The sequence below is a fragment of the Falco peregrinus genome, chromosome 3, assembly GCF_023634155.1.
Source record: "Falco peregrinus isolate bFalPer1 chromosome 3, bFalPer1.pri, whole genome shotgun sequence".
Classification (NCBI taxonomy): domain Eukaryota; kingdom Metazoa; phylum Chordata; class Aves; order Falconiformes; family Falconidae; genus Falco; species Falco peregrinus.
In genome coordinates this window covers 117,329,911-117,352,936 of record NC_073723.1, presented here as the reverse complement: position 1 = coordinate 117,352,936, position 23,026 = coordinate 117,329,911, and the positions used below count along the sequence as shown (strand labels likewise).

Sequence of the window (23,026 nt, the reverse complement as noted above, 5' to 3'; positions counted from 1 at the left end):
AGCATGGGGGGGTTGCAACAAGTTGCTTCTCAGGGTGACTCTGGAAAAGATTAGCCAGGGAGAGATAAGCTTGCAATGCCTTAATATTGTTAGTAAGCAGTAACAGGGCATTATTATTAGCTCAGATGATAGCACGGGTGCGGGTGGGGAGGTGTAATCTGGTTAGAGCCCAGGAACCACCCAAAGGTGGTGAGATGCAGCAAAAAAAAAAAAGAGGAGGAAAACACCCATTTTTGCAGAAGATGGGAAGAGGGACCGTGCCGAGGAGCTGCTGTCCTGCGGGCACCCCCCGGATCCAGCACCATTGCTGCAGACTTTCCGTGTGGGATGTGGTGACGTGCTGCCGTCCCCGTGTGCTCCGTGCGATGCTCGGGACATGCTCCTGCCTTTCCCCCGCAGCAGCCTGGCTCCTCTCGCCCTCCCGGCCGGGGCGGTGGGGCTTCTGCCAGCAGAAGGTTTGCAGGGGGATTATATTTAGAAGAAAAGGAAGAGAGGTGGTGATAAGGAGGCCTCCGTTATCTCCCTGCGTGCCGAGCGGGGCTGCGGCTGGGTCCCAACTCCAGCGCTTCGGACTGGGGAAACGATTTGGGAAGAAGCTGCAGGCGGGCAGGCGGGAGCAGGCAGAACAACCCAGCATTGTCCCTCCTGTCCCTGGTGCAATTAACTGGAAAACAAGACAAGGAAAAACAAGCCACCAGCCCGCCAGCAGGGCAGTGCCCAGCTCTGCAGGGTGAGCCTGCACCCCCAGCCCACCGGCTTTCTGGCGCTGGGAGCTGCACCGTGCGCTGGCACCGCTGCTTGCTGGCTTGCAGGAGGGAGCAGCTCTGCCCGTCCTTGCTGGGAGCTTTCTGAGCAGCTTTGCTGGCCATGGGGACCGCAGGCCGGTGAGGATTTTGCTGGCGCAGAGCTGCCGCCGGCTCGGCTGGAAGCACCCGGAGAAGCGTGAGGAGCAGGGGAAACGCGGGCAAAGCAGCCGTTGGCATCGCGGTGGGGGTTGCGGCGATGCCCCGGAGGAGGAACGGCCGGTGCCCGCGCCGGGGACAGCGGGTGTAGGAAGTGGTGCGGTGGGAGGAGCTGCGGTCAAGAAGTCACCCACCCGCACACCCGTGGGGCCAAGGTCAGCGAGCGGGTGGTGCCGCCAGAAGACCCTTCCCCAGGAGTTGGGAGGTTTGCTTTGCCAGGACCCAGCGCTCCCCATCCCGGGCTGTGACGATGGAGAGGTGGCATCTCTCCGGGGAGGAGAGGCGACTGAGCGCCTGCCTGGCGTGCCGGATGTGCTGCATGGGTTAGTACCCGCCGGCTCTCCATCCCAGCCCGCCGTGCTGCCAGCACTGCCGTGGCTGGGGTATGGCTCAGGCTTTATCCACCGCAGATCAACGGCGGGGTTGGGAAGGGACCCGGCACCATGACTCTGGGTGGGTTTGGGTGCAGGAAAGGTCCCTAAAAACACGTGGGGGTGACACAGCTTCCTATTGCAGGCGGCGGCCGGCGGTGCCAGGCGGCAGCTCCGTGGCTTGGCCCCGTCGTTCCGGGAAGCCGCACTGGGGCCAGAGCCTAGGGGGGATGGGGAGCGAGGGTGGCCGTAGTTCAACCACAGGATGGATTTTGGCACCTGGTTATGTGCCTTGGCCGGGGGATGGAGTGGGACGCAGGGGAGGTGACGTGCTGACGGTGTGCCGCGTGTTCTACTGCCATGCCTTCGGATGGAGGAAGCTGTGGGGTGGAGGAGGAGGAGGAGGGATGTTAGATGGTGCTTTCAAATCCACGTGGATTGAGACATGGGGAGGTTTTTCCGAGGGGCTGTGGTTGCCTGGCCAATGCAGGGACCCCCCCATGACCTCCCTGTGCCAGGAGGGGGGACATGGGACCATCTGGGCAGGACATGCAGCGTGAGCCGAGAGATGCTGGTTTTCTCCCTTTCACTCTTTTCTAGATATTTTTCTTTTTTTGGCTTAAAACCAAGGCGAAGGATGCTTCTGCCTGGTGGACCGCGATGTCGGAGGGATGTCCTGGGGTCGCGGGGCTCATCCTTTCCCACTCTGGGCCCCCTGGGCTGCTCAGGGCAGCGCTCAGGAGCTTGGGGTTGCGTGCTGTGGGTCAGTGCTGAGGCTCTTTCCTCCCAGATGATGTTGTTAAAACCAGGCAATCCCGTTTGGCACAGAGCTGGCTGCCGGGATTGCCCTGAGCCCTCCTCACTGCCTGGGCGTGGGGAGCTGGGGGCTGAGCGGGACCCTCTGCCCCATGGGACCCTCCAGCGGTGTGGCCCCATCTCATGCCCTCTCCTTTTGCCCTGTTTTCCTGTGTTTTTCATGTGAGAGACTTATTTTTTGCGCCGAGAACAGGCAGGGCAAAGCCCACTGATGGCAGCACCATGAACCTCCCCGCCCGTTACCTCGGGGGGCTGGGGGCTGCCCCTGCTGCTCCCTGGGGATGGGACCCACCTTGTCACCCTGTCCCACTGGCATTCGGAGCTCCCGGCGTCTGGCCAGGGTGCCCTTGGCTGAGCTGCGGGATGGAAATAAACCTTAAATCCTGACAATCCAATGAACCAAAAATACAGCGCCAGAATAAGCTGCTAATTGCGCATGCTGCTAGCGCCTGGCAGAGGCCTGTTATGGGACATCTGTGGGTTTTATATAATGTGTTAAAGCCTTTTGGGAGTGGGCAGGGGTGGGGGACACCCTACTAAAGTCAGGGGGGCTCGGGCAAACCCCACCTCCCTCCCTGTACTGCTTCCAGGGGGGGGATGAGGAGGCACGGGGGTCCTGGCCGGCGGGACACATTTTGGGGGTTCAGTTGCCAGCTGCAACTGTACCTATCCCAATCCTCCACACTGCTTTTATTCAAACAACGCTGTTCTCCCCCCAGAAAGCGGTGTGTTTTGTTCTGTCTGGGTGGGTGCTCCTACCTCCCTGCCCGAGTGAGCTGTCGGAGCCGCGTGAACGGCTCTGTCCCGCACTAACCCCTGAATAAGCCGCCTCTGTTCCCCTGGACGGGCGCAGGATCCGGCCGGTGGTTCTGGCAGTGGCAGCGATTCCTCTGTCTCTTCCCTTCATTTCAAAGTCATTTGAGTTTCTGCATGAGAAACACTGACCGAGAGCTGCCTTTGTCTTCTTTTGACAGATGAACGGGACAGAGTCCAAAAGAAAACCTTCACTAAATGGGTCAATAAACACTTGATGAAGGTAAGAGTCACATATTTTATTTTAAGGCTGGTTAAACGACAGTCTGTCTGTCTGTTCTGGCTCAGGGCTGGCAGATAAATGCCTTTTAAAAAATATATATTTTTTTTTGTGTCTAGGAATTTTTGCATTGGATTTGAGTGTGTGTCTGTACTCAGAGCAGGGATGGTTGGGGTGGAAATGTGCCAGCGCCTTTGGAGGGCACTGTAACATCGCCTCACAGCCCGTTTTATTACATTTGCCCTCCTGAGCACCCTGTCCTTGCTTTAACGCGAGGCTGTGCATCCTCTCACCCGGGGTTGTGGGCAGCAAGGGTGAAGGAAGCATCGGGCTGCTTCCCCCTTGCCAGGGCAAAGGGGCTTTTTCGTCTTTCCAAGGATGCTCCTACATGGAGAGGAGCCCCACGGTGTGCGAATGGAGCTGCTTGCAGCCGTAGGTAGCTAACCAGGATTGGCATCACACCACAAAGTGCCTCCTGCTTTTCTCGCTTAATGTCACGTGTTATTTAATTCTCTATTTGCCCAAAAAATACCAAAAAACCCAAAAAACCCCCACAAACCAGGAGAAAAAAAGTCATTTGGGCATTAGGTGTCACAACTGTGTTTTCCTGCCAGCTTTGCAAATCTCTGCGTCAAGCTTGTGGCTCCTTTCTAAACCTTACAAAGGAGGGAAAAAAGAAAAATCTTGGGGCCACCTGCTTGGGGCTGCTGGGGGAAAAATCTGGGAATCCCCAGCCGCGTAAAACCCCAGGAGAAGGTCTGGGGGAAGAGCAGGCAGAGAGGCCACATGCAGCTGTGCTCCACGTCGGAAGCTAGGTGCCGTGTTTTGGGAGATGCTCTAAAGTAGCATCAGCAACAAAACCACCACTCTAGGACCGAGCTACCCTTTCCGCAGAGGTCTACGTGCAGCGTCGAGGGATTGCCCGGAGTACGGATGGTTGAACGGTTTGAGTTTTGCATAAAATCGGCAGCAGCTTCTGCCAGGTCATTTAGGAAACGGGAGGATAAGGATAAGGAATTATCCTCAGCGATAATTCTGGAATAACCGTTTGAAATGGCCGTGGCTGGGAGGGAAACATCTGCTTGCTGCCTTCCCCCAGGGAGAGCGCAGGAGGGCGAGCAGATCTGATGCCTTTTCCTCCCCGGCTCCCTGCAGGTGCGCAAGCACATCAATGACCTCTACGAAGACTTGCGAGATGGCCACAACCTCATCTCCCTCCTGGAGGTGCTGTCGGGAGTGAAGCTGGTAAGTCCCCAGGGCTGGGCAGTGATGCTGCTGCCCCCCAGCCCCCCTCCCTCCTCCCTCCTGCTCCCCTCTGCTCCCAGCCATCAGCTGTCAGTTCTTACGCCATAGTTTTGTTTTCAAATGTCTGTCATTGTTTCTTTTATTATTCTTATTTATGATGATGATTTTAATAATTTTCACTCAAATCCATGTTCCCCAGGCTGGTCTCTTGGATACTCTGTGATTAAAGCCGCTGGCTTATGGTGCCCTTATTGAGCCCTTTTTTTGGGAAGGCTTACACGCCTTCGTCTTCTAGATTTGGCTCAATACGTAAAATAAGGGATAATAGTGATTTGATTAAAACCGTTTCTGTGACGGTGTGCCCAGCCGTTTAGCTCCGTTTTGACGCGCCAGCCCCGTGCTCAGCTCCTGCACGAGCTGGATTTGTAGCAGTCGGTGGCGTGCAAACCTCCTCCTGCGTCTTGAGCATCGTAGAGTCCCCCTCCTTCCTCCTCCTCCTTCTCAGACTCACACATTCACTCAGCTCTGGGAAGATCCCAATTGCTGCAACAGGGTGGCACAGCAGGAATTATTTTAGTTTCCCCCTAAAATAGGATCTGGGCAAAGATCTCCTAACTCCCTCCGTTACCCTCCAGAGATGCCAAATCAGTTTTTGTGGGGGCTGAAAAATTGGATCAAGCTACTTGTGATCCAGACAGCTTCCTTCTCTTCGCTTCGGCTTTCAAAACCAGGGGGAAATTTCCATGCTGGAGCCCGGGATGTGCTGGAAATCCAGCTGCCTTCATCGCCGCTCTTTTGTTTTTCCTTTTACCTGGGTGTTGCATTTTGGTTTCCATTCTGTCTCCCTGTTGTGTCACCCTCCCATCGCCCTGTCCCTCCCGTCCTCATTAGCAAATAGAGCCGCCAGCTCAGAGGAGCCTTCGCCTGGTGAGAGCGCCGGCCTGGTGCCGTGCAAGCAGCGAAGAGCGTGAGGAGGAAGATGATGATGATGAAGAAGTAGGTTGAGTCTGCCCGGGCCGCAGCATATCCCTGGCAGACACTGGAATGCCATCAGATAGTCCAGTGCAGCCCAGCATCGCTGGGGGCTCCGACCTTCCCCTCTCTTCGGTTTTAGCCGGGATTTTTGATAAAACCCACCCAGTTCACCCAAGGGTGGTCGCCCCGAGCGAGGGTCTGCAGAGGGGAAGCTGTCAGGTCCTCGTTAGCAGGCTGTGTTCACGTTCACTGGATTATCTGTGCGTGCACTGCAGTGTCGGGCCACAGTCAGGGCACGCCACCCACCTGGTGTGACAGCATGTGTCCCCCCCCACGGGGCGGGAGGGCACAGGGACGGGTCCTGCACGCTGCTGGCGGCCGGGCCCCCGTCTGCTCGGCCCTGGGGGGGCTGCTGTGATGGCTGCTCACCTCACACTGCATGGACAGGCTCCGGGCACAGGCACCTTCTTGGGGGGCTGGTTGCCACCGTGGGGTCCGGGGCGCAACCGGCAACCCCGTGCATGTGAGTGGAGATGGGAGCGAGCACAGCCCAGCCCCAGCTGAGGGTTACCCCGAAGGCTTTAGGTTGCCCTAAAACCTTGCCCAGGTGTAAGAGAAGGTGTGTTTTCCAGCCCCCTTGCTCGGGGTGATGATTCTCCTGTGCGCTGTCAGCTCCTGCCCGGAGCAGCGTAGGAGCAGCCGAGGCTGTAGCACCTTCCCGCTGGGCTCCGCTCCCCTCCAGCCCTGGAGATGGTCCCCTTGCAGGGGTGGCCCTTCAGGCTGGGGAGGGAAGGTGACTCAAAGGACTTGGGATGTCCTAGCCATTCAGAGCATCCTGGCGACATCTCATCTTGAGGCTGGAATCAGGATTTGGGCGTCGATCCTCCTCCTCCTGCTGATTCAAAGCAGACCCAGCATCCTATACCCTTCCCCGGCCATGGCTCAGCTGCCGAGTACCTCGGAAAATCCCCTGCCCACAGCAGCGGTGATGGGCACGGCCCAGGGCATCTCGTTTCTCCCCTGCCCAAGGGTTCAGAGGTGGTACCTGGGCAGCAGCCCCTGCCCACATGCGGAGGGAGCTGAGTCGTGTCTGCAGGGGCTGATGCTGAGGTTGGGGTTTCTTTGCCACCAGTGGGGACCCATGCTCGGTCCTGCCTGGGTCCCCATGTCCTGCTGCAGAGCACACCTGCCTCTCTTTCCACCTGGACGGGTCAGATTCTGTACCCGCTCGAGTCAATCTCTCTTTGCTGAGCCCTCTTCCCAGCTAGTCTGGCTGACCGTGGGGTGGGTGAGATCCTGCCCTGGCATCTGGGAGGCTGAGCCGGTCCTGCCTGCTGCTGGCAGCTCTGAGCCTGGATGCAGACCCTCGGGGTCTCAGAGGTCGAGATCTCAGGGTCTTCCCACCTCCGTGCCTCACCGTGGCCTTTTGGCCCTCTTTCAGCGGGATCACGTGGAGCAGTGACTTTGCTCCCAGAGCAAGAAGATAGAGCAGGGTGTGTGGAGTGCACGGGGGTCACACCAGCACGCTGAGTGTGGGGGGCTGCTGCTGGTGGCTCCCAGGGGCATGCGGGGGGGGGGGGGGCTGTGCATGTGGGGGGCTGCCAGCCTGGTGAGCCTGACCTGAAGCTTCTGTTTGTCTCTTACAGCCACGTGAGAAGGGGCGGATGCGTTTCCACCGGCTGCAGAATGTGCAGATTGCTCTGGATTTCCTGAAGCAGCGACAGGTAAGGGCTGATTTAGGCTCCTCCAGAAGCAGAGCCGTGTGGTTTGTGGTTCTTTCTCCTGGCTGAGGCTCGGGAAGGGTGTCGAGAAGCAGCATCAGCCCATGCTGGGGTGCCCCCATCCCCGCGGTGCCGGTGCTCCTTGAGGATGGCACTCAGGGGGCTTTCCCCGTAGGCACCCTGTGCTTTCAGAACCACCCGTGTGGTGCAAAAACTAGTGCCAAAATGAGGAACCGGGCCCCAGTTCTGGGAAGGGGTTTGCAAATGGCACGGTCGAGTCACGTCTGAGCCCTGAAAGCCTCACCCAGGGCTCCCCAGCAGATCCCAGCGGTGGGGCTGGCTGGCTGTGGCACATCCATACCTTCCCACCAGTTCTTGGGGGGGGGGGGGCGGCACGCGATGTGGCAGCTGGCTTCTGCCCAGCCCCAGGCAGCCATAGCCTCGGTGCTGGCACTGCCACACGCATCTTTGTGCTGGCATCACCCCTCCGGACAGCACAGCCATACCGTCCTCCTGTGCTGCTCCCGGGCACCATCGCCCTGCGGCTTTTGGGGGGCACGCTGCCTCCGCCAGGCTCCGGGAGGTGCTTGTGCAGCTGGCAGAGACCAGGCGTGCTCCGCACCCCCCGCCCGGAGCAGTGGGATGCATCCTGAGACTTGCTGGCTCCGCAGGTGAAACCCCCCCAGCCCCGGGGCCGGGTGTCCTGTTCCGCCTGTTGGGTCAGGTCTCCCCGCTGCGATGCTCCCCAGATATGCCGAGAGGATGATAAATTGTACCGGTTCATGCTGGAGCAGAGACTTTTCTCTCTCTCTCTGTTGGCCTGAGGGCACTGAATATATTTGAGCACGTGCCCCACTCCAGGGAGGGTGAGCTGCTTCCAGCCCCCCCCACTCCTCCTCCCCAGCCCCTTGATAGAGACATTTTGCCGAGGGCTCTTGGGAACTTGTTTCTCTACTTGGATGAAACAGCTTTTTCCTTTGAAGCGTGATGGCCTGGTGACAGCAGCCTGGCTGGGACGTTTTACCCCAGATGCTCCCACTAGAGACTGATCGTGGGGTCCCACTGAGTGTTGAGGTGCGGGGACTCCCCCGTGGGAAGCTCGCCAGTGGAGAAGAGCCCAAAGCACGTGGCAGCTCCCGGGGAGGTGGCTGCAAGGAGAGCAGAGAGCAGGAGCAGCAGCCGGGCAGTCCCGCTCTGGTTTGCATCGTCTGGAAGCACCGAGGCTGGTGCTCCTGGTGCTGCAGGCATCTCTGCGGTTCAGGGACCGCACACGTGTTTAAACGTTAAAGCAGGCGGGAGGGAGCAGCTCTGGGACTGCGTGGGGCCAGAGGCTGCCAGGACGAGGGCTTTCGGTGGGTGCTGGGAGGGACCCTCAGCAAGGGCAGCGCTGGCATTGCTGCCTTTGTTAGGGCTGATCGATTAGCAGCGTGGTCTTGAACCCAGGAGGGAGTTCATGCAGCTCGGCCATCCTCTTTTGACCATGCTCTGTGGTCTGTACCTGTTAAATTATGCACTAGTGCTCAGGGCTTTGGGGACAAGGCATGTCTCCGCGCGAGCTGAAGTAAAGCCATTAAGTGCTGGGGAAGCGCTTCTCGATGGAGAGTGCTAGAGACGTGAAAAATCCTTCCCTCCCTGCCTTCCTGAGCCGGGGCACAGGGTGGCCTTGCTGCCTCTTTGGAAGTGCTGGGGTCTCACGTGTCCTCTCCCCACCGATGTGCTTAGGGTGGCCCGGGGGACAGCGTGGGTGGGGGGACACCCCCCCTCCCCCCCGCTCTCTGTGGGTGAGATTGGTGGGGAGCTTTGACCTTGTTGCTTCTCTTTCAGGTGAAACTGGTGAATATTCGCAATGATGACATTACGGACGGTAACCCCAAGCTCACCCTGGGGCTCATCTGGACGATCATCCTCCACTTCCAGGTAGGTCATGAGAGTTTCTTGCTGAAGGATGTGGGATGGATGGCAGGCGCGCGTTGTCTCCCGGGGCGCTGGCATCCATCTGTCTGCATGTTCCGTGGCGATGCCGGCATGTAGATGGGTCTGGAGGATCAACGACACACGTTGCAGTGTCATGGAGACGGGTGTCGGAGAATAGCAACACCCTTTTCTCATCATTTACATAATGAAATCATTAATGATGGGTTGTGTGCGGTGGCCTCCCAGTTGGCACCAGGGTTGTTGGTGGTAGCTGTTTGCTCAGCTGAAGTCTCTGCAGAAGAGCAAATTGGGAAGGGGCAGCGGGGGGAGAGGCTGAGCTCCCACTCACGCGAGGCTGTTACCCAAGGTGCTCCCAGCCCTTTGGGTGGTCGGCACAGCCACGGGATCTTTTGTCGGGCTGGAAAATGTCAGCTGCGTGACAGTGGTTCAGGACAGGGATGGGAGAAGCTCTCTGACCCAGCTGGGGTGCTGAGGAACGCACTTAGGACCATCTCCAGCAATTGTGTGCTATAGATGCTGTTGCAAAACGGGGTCTTGAGTCTTTAGTAGCCCCAAATGATGTGGTTATAGCTTTGATGCCCTCAGGGGAATGGCGCGTGGCCCCTGATGCCACCAGTGCCTTGTACATGTGGGGTTTGCTGAGCAGTGCCGCTGTCAGCAGCTTGTTAGCGCCGTGGCATTAGCTCCGGGGTCATCTCTGCTGCGGGACCAAGCTGGTGGGAGCTGCTCCCTGCCCTGTCCCGGCTGGCATCTTCCAGACAAAACGCTTTGAGCCCTCGTAAGAAATATTTTCATTTTTGGAGGACGAGAGGGCAGAGCCCTGGGAGCGTGGGGATGAATCGGGTGTCAGGCTGCTGACGGGGCGCTCCGCCAGCCCTTCGGCCCTGGGAAGCAGCTGGGGTCGAGCAGGGTCTGGATGCTGATGAGTCACTGTCATCTCCGGTGGGGCCCTGGCTGGTGGCATCCTGATCCCCGCTGTCCTCGGGGTGGCCCTGCCCTGGTGCGTCCTCTGCTGCGGGAGACCAGGGAGGGGAGATCAGGAGGTCCTGGGTGTCCCCTCCGTGCCCAGCTGGGGAGGGGGACGCTGCCACCCTGCCGTGGGGGGACAGGGGTGGGTGACAGGGGGCCCCAGGGGAGCTGAGCTGGTGCCGGCGAGCCTGCGCGTCCTCTTCCTGCCTGCGCTAACGGGATTTTTTCTGGGGTTGTAGCTCCATTGTGAACCTCTTAATCTCCCGTGTCCCAGTGCTGCTGCTGGGGGGGAGGTGCCTGGGGGAGGTCTGGGTGGGCTGGCGCCGGGTACTGAGCCCAGGGCACTGCCACCTCCGCAGGGGGCTGGAGCGGGTGACAACGTGGGGGCTGCCCCCCATGCCCCTGGGAGCTCTTGGGGGTCATCGGGGTCCCTTAGTCATCTCCTGGGTTTCTCCTTGTTGACTGTTTCCCCCCTCCCAGCCCTGCTTGCTGGGGCCGAGGTCAGTCCCCCCATCTTTATGCCCCCTGCTCCCCATTTTTCTGTCTCGCCCTGGCTTTCGGTGCACGTTACCCTGCTGTGGTCACTCGGAGCTGGGATGCTGCTGCCCCTCAAACCCCTGCCCTCGGCGGTGTGTTCTGGCCAGGACGTGTGGCCAGACTGGGACGGGGAGCGTCGGCGCTGCCGTGGCCTCTTGGGACCCCATGACGGCAGCTCCCTGGAGCGGTGCTGAGTCCCCAGGGGACCTTGGGCTGCCCCTCCGTGCCCCCAGCTGGGGTGAGCTGGGCAGGGGGGTGAGCACGTGAGCCGGCCCCTCTCGGGGCTCGCAGCGTTCAGAATTGAGGAGCAAACCTCCCGAATTGGAGAGAAACACCCCTGTGGGAGCCGGCGTGGTGGCTCCACGTCCCCGCTGCCGTGGGTGGCTCCATGTCCCCGCTGCCGTGCATGCACAGCTGCTCTGACTCCTCCCTGCTTTTTTTTTTTTCCTTTCCCCCCCCCCCACCCCCCCCATTTTTCTCCCACCCCTTCCTTTATGCTACCTTTGCCAACCTTCCCTGGGTTTTGTGGTTTTTTTATCCCTTCTTCCCCACCCTCTCCCACCCCCTCCCTGCTCCGCTGCCTGCTCCCTGCTCCCTGTTTGTGTTGGCGAGGGCTGTGCTCCCATTACCTCATATTTGGAGAGAAGGATGCCGCAGCCAATCCCCGCTCCCTCTGCTTTTAGGTCAAGTGATTTCTGAACTGCAGTGAGATGCTTTGAATTTATCTTCTCGCAGCGCCCAGGCTGTAAGATGGCTGTCTGGAACGGCGGCGGCAGGGCTGGCGGGAGGGAGCGGCGGCAAGGGGCAGGCGGCGGCACGGTGTACGATGATGTGCGTTTGAGCCGATGAAGCTCGGCTCGGGATTTATTCCGGAGCTGGCGACTCACTTAGCTGCGTTACTGCCGGCACTGAGGAGGAGGAGGAGATGGGGAATTCTCTGGGCTGCGTTAAAGAGCCGAAGGAAAAAGCTGTGGGAAAGGCACCCCTGTCTCCCAAAAAAAGGGTCCGCTTTAAACGGAGGCGGAGGGGGAAGAGGAGAGAGATGCCGGAGGCAGCCCCGCAGGAGGAGCCCCCAGCCCTGGAGATGGCTGAGGATGAGGAAGCACCGAAGTCGAAGGCAGCCCCCCGGCAGGAGGGAGGAGAGGAGCCCCCCAGAAGCTGGCAGCACGGCGGGGACACCAACCCGGTGGCCCTGCACCCCGGGCTCATCGTGCAGGTGAAGGAGCGGTTTCAGGGGGAGGTGCAGAAAGCTCGCCTGGTGCTGGAGCCGCAGCGGCCGGGTGCGGCGGGAGCTTCCCTGGAGGAAGGCACCACCGTCATCGCCCGCTTGCTGGAGAACCCGGCCGAGAAGGACTGCGAGAGGGCAGTGAGCCGGCTGGTCGAGCTGCAGAGGAGCGGTGCAGGCAGCCGCCGGGCTGTGCTGCTGCCCCTGCCTGGGGGGGACCGGTGGCCGCGTGGAGGGGCTCCTCTCCCCGGTGAGCACCGTGTCCGGCGAGGAACCAGCGAAGAGCCGGGAGAAAGGAGGCAGCAATGATCCCAGCTCCAGCGCCCCGTGGACCTGCTCCTCCGCAGCAGAGCCGGGTACCGTTTCGGAGCTGTCTACGCCGTCCCCCATGGTGGATCAGCTGGAAAACCCCGGTGTGGGGAGAACCTCAGGGTTGCCATCATCTCGGGCCGGGGAGGGAGATGGGCATGGACCGCCGGCCTCCCGCAGCCCGTCCTCCTTCAGTGGGCGCAGCGGCGGCGCAGCCCGGAGCTCCTCGGGGTACGGCAGCGATCCGGCGCGCCGGCCGGCCAAGGGTGCTGGAGCTGGTGGGACCACGGCATCTCCCTCTGAAGGTGGCCGCAGGCTCAATGCGGAGGGCTGGGCTTGGAGGGGGAGCTCGGGGCCAGCCGGAGGAATGGTCAGTGCCTGCGTGTACCCTCTCCCCCTTCTTGGAGCAGGGTGGGGGGACCTGGTTTCAGATTCCTGGTGACCCCTGGGGATGGTCGTCTTGGCAGGGCGCAAACTTGTACTGAGCGTGGACGGGAGGGCTCTGGTGCAGAAAGCTCCCAATGCCTTTTCCCCTCTGAGCATCTCCACCAGGAAGGCATCCCCTAGGGACCAACCCGTCCTGTTCTCCGCTCCTGGCACGGGCAGCCAGATAGTGGCTGTCGCCGGCACCGGTGGGTGCGGCCGGTGGTGACACGGGCTCGCGGTGCCATTGCATTTGTGGTTGGCAGCACGCTTGCTGTCACTGGTGGCACACGTGCCCTCAGGGCTGCTGGGTCGGGTGCGAGTTTGGGGGGTCCCTTTGCTGCTGCCCGTGCTCAGCTCCCAGGCAGGCGGCAGTGGGTGAGCATGGAGGCGTGGGGGCTTTGCCTGTTCTTGGGGGGGCGGGGGGGGGGCTCCGGTAGGAAGAGGAGGGGGTGATGCTGTGTTCTGGAGCCTGTTGTTGCTGTTTGGAGTTTGCTCTTTGGGGCTGACAGGATAGTGCCCTTGGGTTTGGCCAAGCTCTGCACGCCCCAGGACAAGCATGGGGTTGGAGGAGCAGGAAGGGGGCTGTGGCCCCGGGTACCTTTGCTGGGTTTGGACCGGTGTGGCAGCCACTATCCGGCCTTCAGCATCCTGCCACCGGTTGCTCGATGCACGAGGCTGATGTTGGAAGGGTTTGGAAGAGCTGACCCTGCGTCCTGTGAGTTTCCATTCTCTCATCCCACTGGTGCCTCCCTAAATCTTTGTCCTGACACAGACATGTGAAGAAAAGGAGGGTGGAGCTGGTGCCGCATCCTGCACCTCTCTACGCGCATCTCTAGGAGGGTCTCCTGCAAAGGTGCCCTCGGGGAAAGGCCCAGCAGTTGGAGAACCCCAGTGCTGTGTGAATGACTGAAAAATAAAGGATTTTTCTGAGCTGGGTGCTGTGAGGAGCTCCCTGGTGGGCAGCGGCCTGGAGAGCCCAGGTGGGGCACAGCCAATGGGTGGGTTTGCAGAAGGTTTCATTCTGTTCTTAAGAGCTGCTAGGTAATCGATAAGGGGGTGCTGGGCAGGCGGAGGTTTGTGGGTCCCTCCCTGCAGGTGTGGAGGGTTCCATCCTGCTGTTTGCCCAGCGCATCACCCTATCCATCCTGGCTGTGCCGCCGGGTACCGGATCCCGGCATCCCTAAGAAAACCCAGTCGCGGGGCTGGAGGAGTTAAAGGCAGCGCCGGCGGTGTGGCAGCGGCTGACAAAGAGCAGTTTTGTGTGTGAGGAGCGTATCAGGCTCGGGAGAGGGAGGTGAGCTGCAGCATACCAATTACACCCGTCGCCTGTCGCCTCAGTATCCTCCCCACCGTGCCTCAGCATCCTTCCCGCCGGTGGGAGAGGCGCCTGATCCTGCGGGTCCCTGCCTCCTACCTGCAAAGGGAGCTCTGACACTGGGTCCTGTGCAATGCCAGCACCCAACCCGGGGGTATCTGGGGGGGGGGAATAAAGCAACTGGGTGTTTTCAGGGCAGAGGAGGCTCAGAGGGGCGGTGGGTAGGGCTGGGTCCTGGCACCCCTTCTCCTTGCCGTGCCTGGAGGAGGAATCCAGTGAGCAAACCGTCCCCATTGCCTTTCCACAGGCACCCCAGAAAATACGAGCAGCTCGCATCCTCCCCTTTGTCTGCCCCTTAATTAAGGGGAGGTAATTGTACTAATTGGGGAGCTGGGGGGAGGATGGGCGAGGAGGAAGCCGTGCCAATCAGAAATATGCTGGCATGCGGAGACACGTGCGTTTTGTCACGTGCAAGTCTGGGATTTGCAGCCAGTCCTGTGCGTCTGTCTGAGAGGGGTCTGTGACTGTCGGTCTCTTTTGTTGGGGAAGTGGGTCACGGCACCCCTGCCACCAGCACCCCCCGGCACCTGCCTCTCCCAGGCCTGGCGAGGCAGAGGGGGGATGCGACAGCCTTCCTCCCATCCTTCCCTTTCCCCCTGGAAACAGCTCCAAGCGGTTCCTCCAGCTTGAGGTTGGGGGGAGACCTCTGCCCCACATGTCCTCTCAACCAGCACCTCCAAGTGCCGTTTCCCATTTCTTACGTTGTATTTTTTACAATGTGATGCTCCAGGTGGAGCACCCACCCCCACGCTGCCAGCCCCGGTGAGGGTCAGCATCAGTGGTCCCCTCTTGGGTGCTCCCTCGCCGCCCAGCTGTGGGTGCTGCTGGATGGGGCTGGCTGGTCCTGCGTGTTTGAGCCCTGGGTGTTTGAGGGTGCTGGGGCTTCTCGGCTGGGTGCTGGGCAGGAGGGGTTTGTACAGGAGGGCGCAGCGGCATCGCTGTCAGCTCAGCACGTTCGGGATGGGAAGAGACTTGCTGAGGTGTTGTGTTCCCGGTGAGGTGCCCCCCAAGCCCTGGCTGGGGGGTGCGTGGCGGTGTAACATGCCGGGGTGTGCGGTGATGCTCTGCCGGTGCTCGGTGCTCGGAGCGTGTCTGGCAGTGGAGGAGCAGCCCCGGCGACCTCGTGGTGGTAGGTAGGGAGCCAGGGTCCAACGGTGGCAGCTCCTGTGCCGGCTGGGCTGGGCTGTGTGGCCAAGCAGTGCCTCGTACCCCGGTGACATGGGGCTGGCTGTGCCCCCCTCGCCGGTTTGGCTCTCCGGTCTGCCCAAACCACAGCACCCAGCCGCTCACCCGCAGATCCGGTGGTCTGTTCCCAAGTTTCTCAGCTGTGGGGTCCCCTCTCCCCCACGGTGACCAGGAGTTTTCTCCTGCCCTTCCTGGCAGCTGCCAGGTCTTGGGTGAGTTCACAGAGACTGGACGTGCCTGGTGGAGCTGTTCCTCCTCCTGCATCACCACATGCCTGTGCCGCTTCCTTACAGATCTCCGACATCTACATCAGTGGGGAGTCGGGGGATATGTCGGCCAAGGAGAAGCTGCTTTTGTGGACGCAGAAGGTGACGGCGGGTTACATTGGGGTGAAGTGCACCAACTTCTCGTCATGCTGGAGTGATGGAAAGATGTTCAACGCACTCATCCACAGATACAGGTAGGCAGGGAGGAGCAGTGGAGAGCATCATCTGGGTGGGAGGAAGGGCTGAGGACCTCCTGGGGTCCACCGATGTGGTTGGTGATGGCCTGGAGTGCTTGGAGATGTAGATGAGTTTTGCAGTCTCTTTTACCTGGAAATTATCTCTTCTGCCAGGTAGCTGGGGGGTGGATGCTTGGAAAGAGCACCAAATACATCAGGCTGCAATAAAAAAACATCTTGAGTGAGGCTGGGGAGAGAGGCAAGAAAGAAAAGCTTTTAAACTGGGAGCGCTGCCCTGTTTTATGTGTTAGTGCTGCCCTTGCTGCTCTCTGTGAATAGCAGTGCTTCCATCCGTGCTTTCATCCAAGGATCTCTGAGCTCTGCCGAGCAGCAGTTAAACCTCTCACAGTTCCTTGAGAGACAGCACAGCCCCCCACACCTTCTGCCTGCTCAGCACCGGCACCGAGGCAGAGCTGGGGCCAGCAGGACCAGTTTTTGCTGCGGCTGCGTGGTCCAGGGCGCTTGGCACAGCCTTGAGAGCCTGCAGGAGAACAGCAAAGGCCCCGTGAGAACGCATCTCCTTGTAGCTGGAAATAGCACTGCCTCCCTGCACTGCTCCGTGCTCGCTCGTGGCCGAGAGGAGCGGCCAGGGTTTAGCAGGGAAGGACACGCAAGGTTCTGCGGGCAGGAGATGGGGTGCCCAGTGGGCAGCAGCCTCGTGCTCAGAGATGGATTTTCCTGGTTCTGCCGCACTCACGTGTGGTCCGGTTGTGCCGCCCTTTGCTGGTGCTGTTCTGTTGCTGGTGCAGGGCTGGCAGCACCCCTGCCTGCCGCCCCCCCTCCTGCTCTGCCCGCATCCTCCGGAGAGGTGTAACCACCCCGCTTTGGGGTTGTTCTGGGCATCTCCTTCCAGGGAGGGCTCGCAGTCCCAGTCTGGCATGCTGGGTGCAGAGCGGGTGCTGGGAAGGGCAGGTTTTCCTTCCCGAAGGGGGTGAGCAGGGAGGTGCTGCAGCCTGGATCCCCTCGGGCAGCCGCCAGCATGGGACAGGGGTCAGGAATCACCTGGGGCGGCCGTGCCCCTGCAGGGTGCTCCGCCCTGGGCACCTTGTGCTGTTTGCCATCATCCTGACTTCGGTCCGTGTCTTGCAGGCCGGATCTGGTGGACATGGAGAGGGTGCAGATCCAGAGTAACCGGGAGAACCTGGAGCAAGCCTTTGAGATCGCCGAGCGGCTGGGGGTCACACGGCTGCTGGATGCTGAAGGTGAGCGGCCGGGGGAAGCGCCTGGTGCGGGGTGATGCTGACCTCCCAGCCCGCTCCTGTTCCTCACCGCCTTTCTGCTTCCCCCTTGTCAGACGTGGACGTCCCCTCTCCGGATGAGAAATCTGTGATAACTTATGTGTCTTCAATCTACGATGCCTTTCCCAAAGTCCCCGAGGGAGGAGAAGGGATCAGCGCTATCGTAAGCATCGCTGCGGGTTGGGAAGCTGGGACAGCGATTTGGGAGGCAGCAGGATGGTGCGGGAAGGGTTTGGAGGTTCCCCATCCGCCGTAGCAGGCAGCTGATGGACTGAAGAGGCTCGGGGGGATGAAGGAGCTTCTCCATTAGTGGGTCTGCTCCGTGAACAGCTGGTGTGCCTGTAGGGCCACGGCGTTCTCCACCCTCTGCGGGTTCTGCCACAGGTTTTGAGCTGGTGGGAAAGCTGAGCTGGCTTCTAGGGAGCAGCTTGCAAGGAGGATCATCCTCCTCCTTCCCCTCCCCGCGGTGGCATTGCGGCAGGGAGGTGCAGGCCAATGGTTCACCCCGTGGCCGTGACGGTGGCACCTCCGTTCCCTCCGTGCTCTGCCTCTCCCCGTGGAGACCTGTCCACCAGCAGTGCTCTGCAAGGGTGCTCTCCCCTCACAGGAGGTGGATTCAAGGTGGCTGGAGTACCAGAGCCGTGTGGAGTCCCTCATCTCGTGGATCAAGCAGCACACGATACTCATGTCAGATAAATCCTTCCCCCAGAACCCTGTAGAGCTAAAGGTAGGTCCTGGCCGAGGTCCGTCCGCAGTGTCCCATGTGCTTGGCACTGAGCTGGGTGGTGGCATTCCCCAGGGTGGTTTCTGATGAGCCTTTTCTCATCCCAGGCACTTTATAACCAATACATACACTTCAAAGAAACTGAAATCCCAGCAAAAGAACAGGAGAAAGGAAGGATAGAGGAGCTCTACAAACTGTTAGAGGTAAGTATCATTGTGGCTATCCGGAGGCTTGTAGGTGGGAGTGTTGTGCTTTTAGCAAGACTAAAGTGTGCTCAGTTCAGGTTTGTTTTGGAGAAGGGGAAATAACTCTCTGGTTTAATAGCAGTCCTGCGAAATAACTTGCTACTGATGTAGCAGGCAGCACACCGCGGGAGCGGAGGCAGAGCTGTTGCCTTCTAGCCCCACTTCCCTTGCTGTCATCTCTCTCTAGCCAGCTGGAGGAGGAGTGAGAAAATACCGTTCTGTTGATGTTTTCCCCAGGTATGGATTGAATTTGGACGTATCAAGTTGCCCCAGGGATACCACCCCAACGATGTGGAGGAGGAGTGGGGCAAGCTCATCATAGAGATGCTGGAGCGTGAGAAGCTCCTGCGGCCGGCGGTGGAGAGGTCGGTGCGCTGCCCACGGCAGGCAGAGTCCCCTGCGGGGATGTCCCCTGCTCCCCTGGCTGGAGGGCTGTCCCAAAGCCTCCCTCTTACTCTCTTTCCCTCTGTCATCGCAGGCTGGAATTGCTGCTACAAATCGCTAACAAAATCCAGAATGGTGCTCTGAGCTGTGAAGAAAAACTCACTCTCGCGAAGAACACGCTGCAAGCTGTGAGTGGGGGGGTGTTATTTTCCTCCTCCTCGTTTTCTTTTAATTTTGGGGGGTTGTTTGGGGGTTTTTTTCTGCCTCTTTTATGCCCATCTCTTCCCCTCGCTTGTGCTCCATTGTTCCCCTGGACAATTTTCCCTCCTTTTCTGATGTTGAGCCTATCCCAGAGGGGCTGTAGGGGTGGTGGTGGCTACCTGGTGGCACGAGGACCTTGGGGACGGGGGCACAGCCTGGCCGTGCAGCAGGCTGCCTCTGGGGATGCAGCTAGCGAGGCTGGACCTCTGCAGAGGGGCTGGCTTGGAGAACTGCAGTTCTGGCAAAGCTGGTTGTATAATGAGGCTTCAAACCCCCAGATCTCTTTTATTTCTCTAAAAGACTGGTGGAAAGGACTCGGTTGCAGACTGTAGCTGCCTGGGTAGGGAGTAGATTGCGGAAGAGGGATGTTTTGTTCTGGCAGAGAGAGGTGTAAGGGTTAGAAGCTAAAAATGGTGAAACCCAAGCAAGAAAACGAGATGTCCGTTTAAATGGCTGTCCATGGGACTCACCGCAGGAGCCCATCCATCCCTAGAAGCTTTTGGTTCACCTGCAGAAGCTTTTCTAAGGGGGATGGATGTCGTTGGTGTGCCGAGAGCGATGAACTCGTGTTTTTCTGCTCAAGTCCAGCTCGTGGATCAAAGAGTTGTTTTGGTCTTCAGGCTGATGCTGGCTGCTGTTGCGTTCTCTCTCCCTGGGCTGAGGGAACCCAGCGCCGAGTCTCCTCTCTCTCCGGGCAGGATGCGGCTCACCTGGAGTCGGGCCAGCCGGTGCAGTACGAATCCGACGTGGTGATGTACCTGCAGGAGTGCGAGGGGCTCATCCGCCAGCTACAGGTGGATGTGCAGATCCTTCGGGATGAGAATTACTATCAGCTGGAGGAGCTGGTGTTCAGGTGCGAGGGGCCACGTCTGAGGATGGAGAAACATGGTGGGGGGTGATGCACGGGGCTCCTCTGCTCTGTTGTGGGGAAGGAGGGGGTGTGCGTGTGTGCATACGTCTTCTGACCCCTGCCTTGCTCGCTCCTCCAGGATCATGCGGCTGCAAGACGAGCTGGTGACGCTGAGGCTGGAATGCACTAACCTGTACAGGAAAGGCCACTTCTCCACCCTGGAGCTGGTGCCCAGTTCCACGCTGAGCACGACACACTTGAAGGGCGAATCCCTGACGAAAGGGCTACACACCTCCTCTGCCTCCTGGTTCCGGAAGCCCATGACCAGGACAGAGCTGGTGGCCATCTCTTCTTCTGAAGATGAAGGCAGCCTGCGCTTCGTGTACGAGCTGCTGGCCTGGGTGGAGGAGATGCAGGTGAGTGCTGGCTCTTGGGGCTGAATGACCTGCCGCCGCTCACGCTCCTGCCTTTATCTGTGAATAATTACTTTGATGGCTCAAAGTTTCTGGAGGGCATCGATGATTGTGTCTTGAGTTGGGTTTTGCCTCTTGTGATGCTGCTCATCAGTGGGTATCGGAAGATCCTTTCAAAGCTGGAATCCAGTCTGTACTGATGCAACCAGTCCTTTGGTCTTACATGGGTGGGAAGGTTGTGTGGGCTGTGCCAGAAATCATTCTGTGTTGGAGCGCTGGCTTAGGACCTTCTACCAGCACTGGCATGGTGTTTGCTCCCTCTTGAGTGACCTAGGAGGTTTTCTTGCCCTCGTGTCCTTTTGAGACACGCTCCTGCAGATGAGGAGCACTGACTTGAACCTCTTGGCCTGTTCCAGATGAGACTGGAGCGGGCAGAGTGGGGGACCGACCTGCTGAGCGTGGAAACCCAGCTGGAGACCCAGCGGCACGTCCATGCCAGCGTGGAGGACCTGGGCTCCAGCGTGAAGGAGGCCAGGATGTACGAGGTATGGTGGCACAGGCTGGGTGGCATGGTGCGTGTGGGAAGCTGCGGGCACCAGGATCAGCTCTTGTGGGTAGAGGTGCTTGGAACAGAGGTATTTCTTCAGGACAGAGCTTCTGAATTTACACCGGGGTGGTGCAAGAGGCTGCTGCTCTGAGCCATCCTCTCCACGTCCTCTCACTCACGCAGAGCTGGGGAAAAAGATTTGGAGATGGGGTTTCAAGTGATGCTGTCCTGTGTTGGATAACAGGAGTGTTTTTCATCCGTCAGGGTAAAATGTCTCAGAATTTCCGTGCTAGCTACACGGAGACGCTTGGCAAGCTGGAGACGCAGTACTGCAAGCTGATGGTGAGTGGGCTCCTCAGCCTGGGGAGTGCGGGGTCCATCCCTGCTCCTGGGCATCCCTGCTCTGAGGCTGAGAGGGGGAAAGAAACCAGTCGCTTTCAGAGCAGGGAAGAGGAATTGCGCTGTGTTCTGTTCAGGAAACCTCGAGCTTTCGGCTGAGACACCTCCAGAGCTTGCACGGGTTTGTGTCTCGGGCCACTGCTGAGCTGATTTGGCTGAATGAGAAGGAGGAGGAGGAACTGGCCTATGACTGGAGTGACAACAACCCTAACATTGCAGCCAAGAAAAACTACTTCTCGGTGAGCGACCCCGGGGCAGGGCTGGTGGGATGGGTGCTCCCTTGGTTGCGCTTCTGCTGCTTTTGATCTTCTGTGGGACCTTCAGCTCCCAACAGACCTGAAGTCCTCAGTGACTTGGGAGGGAGCTTGTGGCTCATCAGTGCAGCTGATGAAAGAGCTTTCCCTAGAGCAGAAAGTACCAAACAGTGTTTGTTCAATTGAGTTGCAATCAAAAAGGCATCAAAAGAGGTCTTTGTGGCACTGTTTGGAACTAAAGGCAGGGGGGAAGAAAAGTCTGAGCCAAAGAGGAGAATTGATTTCTCCTTAAAGTGGTATAAAAAAATTGCTGTCTTTCCTCAATTGCACTGTCTGGAACCAAAGAAGTCCCCGGGCAGGTTTCCAGTACTCTGGTGACATCTGCCCTGGGTGTTGGGTGCACCGGAGGCATCCCGATGGGCATCAGCTGCAATGCTCCCGTAAACCGTGCTGGTTTCCCTGAGACCCACTGGTATTGGCAGCAGCACTTCCACGCTGCATCTTGTGGTAGCTGGACACACGGTCGGAGCAAGTCTGCTCCCGTAGCCGAGATTTGGACTTTGCTTGTGTCCTTCCTGCAGGAGCTGACGACAGAGCTGGAAGAGAAGCAGGACATCTTCCACTCCCTCCAAGACACAGCCGAGCTGCTGTCCCTGGAAAACCACCCGGCCAAGCAAACCGTAGAGGTGAGCAGGCACATGGAGGAGCCAGGAGGAGCTCCAGGAATCAGCTGGCAGCAAATTTTCTCACTTGGGATTGGGAAACCTGCTGTCCCACCCCACGGTGCCCTTATGGGCAGCCAGGGCTGATAAATTACGGTGGCAGAGGAACGTCAGTGCAGTGATAGAGCTGTTTTATTCTGTGGAGCCCAATGAGAAGCTGGAGGCCATTCCCAGTAATCCCCACCAAACTGCTCTGCACAGATACTCTCGTACAGGGCATGCACCTTCCCTGCAGTGAGGTGATGCAGGGAACGGCCGTGGCTCTCTTGGAGTTATCCAGGCTTCCAGGGAAACCGTGGTGGCGCATGTTTCTCCACGGTGTTTCTGGGCTGGGAGAAAGCAAACCTGTGCCTGTCGCAGCCCCTGGCATCGTCGGGCCAGGGTCTGCTGCCTCTTGTACCTGTGCCCAAACCCACCTGGCCAGTGCCAGATCTCGCCTGCTCATGTACATCACGTTCATCCCACCGGCTGCAGCTGTGTCCTTCCTGGGACCCTCCCGGCTGGTGGATGTTCGTTCCTCATGGCTGTTTGGTGTGTGTGTTCCTCAGGCCTACAGCGCTGCCGTGCAGACCCAGTGGCAGTGGATTAAGCAGCTCTGCCTGTGCGTGGAGCAGCACGTGAAGGAGAACGCTGCCTATTTTCAGGTACCTGGCAGGGGCAGCCCAAATTTCCCCTGGTCACCATCTGCTGCATCCCGCTGCGTGAGCTTTGTAGGCTGCTGCTCCCTTTGGGGGAGAGGGGAGGAGGGATTTGTGGTGTGCGTGGGGGCTGCTTTCTCCTGAATCATCTTTCTCCTTAGCTGCTCTCTGGGGAATGTCTCACCGGGAAAAGAGGGATCAACTTCCATGTAGTTCTGCCCATGCCTGTGGGATGCTGGCTGCCTTTGCAGCCCCAAGGCCAGAACAGCGTTGGGAGCTGCTGGCTGAGCTGTTGGGGTGGTCCCTCGGCTGGGTGCTCCCTCGGCTGGGTGCTCCCTCGCCTGCGGAGCGCTCGGTGCACTTGTGCAGGTTTCTGTGACCCTCTTTGCCTTTGCAGTTCTTCAGTGATGCCCGGGAGTCGGAGACCTACCTGCGCAACCTGCAGGACTCCATCAAAAGGAAGTATTCTTGCGACCATAACACGAGCCTGACGCGGCTGGAGGACCTGCTGCAGGACTCCATGGTAGGTTCTCTGACATCCCCACCACCCTGGGGGGGCGATGGGTGGCCTTCTCGCTCTGGTCCAGCAGTATTGCTTGGGGCACCTCTTGCTTCCCAGGGAAAATTTGGCTCATTTTATTCCTGCAGCCACCCATTTCCACGTAATGTGGTTTGTTTCCCCATCTCGGTCAATGTTCTGCTTTTCGTTGGAGCTGCTGCATGTCTTTGTACGTGATCGTGGGGTGCAGGCTGTGTGCATCCCCA

General features: G+C 59.3%; 2 protein-coding genes across 10 annotated transcripts in view; both read left to right on the top strand.

Moving 5' to 3' along the window:
- The window catches only part of MACF1 (microtubule actin crosslinking factor 1), a 146,020-nt gene that overhangs the window by 33,027 nt on the left and 89,967 nt on the right, over positions 1 to 23,026 (top strand). For 8 of the 9 annotated variants that reach the window (XM_055800175.1, XM_055800174.1, XM_055800173.1 and 5 more), the window contains exons 2-20: positions 3,124 to 3,185; positions 4,338 to 4,427; positions 7,049 to 7,126; positions 8,948 to 9,040; positions 15,378 to 15,544; positions 16,676 to 16,788; positions 16,881 to 16,987; positions 17,432 to 17,551; positions 17,656 to 17,751; positions 18,031 to 18,158; positions 18,272 to 18,365; positions 19,137 to 19,291; positions 19,428 to 19,704; positions 20,118 to 20,246; positions 20,513 to 20,590; positions 20,725 to 20,886; positions 21,483 to 21,587; positions 22,172 to 22,267; positions 22,659 to 22,784. In XM_055800175.1, the coding sequence (XP_055656150.1) occupies positions 3,124 to 3,185; positions 4,338 to 4,427; positions 7,049 to 7,126; positions 8,948 to 9,040; positions 15,378 to 15,544; positions 16,676 to 16,788; positions 16,881 to 16,987; positions 17,432 to 17,551; positions 17,656 to 17,751; positions 18,031 to 18,158; positions 18,272 to 18,365; positions 19,137 to 19,291; positions 19,428 to 19,704; positions 20,118 to 20,246; positions 20,513 to 20,590; positions 20,725 to 20,886; positions 21,483 to 21,587; positions 22,172 to 22,267; positions 22,659 to 22,784 (2,276 nt within the window). Of the gene's footprint in view, positions 1 to 233; positions 1,286 to 3,123; positions 3,186 to 4,337; positions 4,428 to 7,048; positions 7,127 to 8,947; positions 9,041 to 15,377; positions 15,545 to 16,675; positions 16,789 to 16,880; positions 16,988 to 17,431; positions 17,552 to 17,655; positions 17,752 to 18,030; positions 18,159 to 18,271; positions 18,366 to 19,136; positions 19,292 to 19,427; positions 19,705 to 20,117; positions 20,247 to 20,512; positions 20,591 to 20,724; positions 20,887 to 21,482; positions 21,588 to 22,171; positions 22,268 to 22,658; positions 22,785 to 23,026 lie in introns of those variants that run through there. The other variant, XM_055800171.1, reaches the window with a different exon arrangement.
- LOC129784156 (uncharacterized) lies at positions 11,378 to 12,219 on the top strand. Its single transcript, XM_055800180.1, has one exon. The coding sequence runs from the start codon at positions 11,490 to 11,492 to the stop codon at positions 12,096 to 12,098; it is 609 nt and encodes a 202-aa protein (XP_055656155.1). The 5' UTR covers positions 11,378 to 11,489; the 3' UTR covers positions 12,099 to 12,219.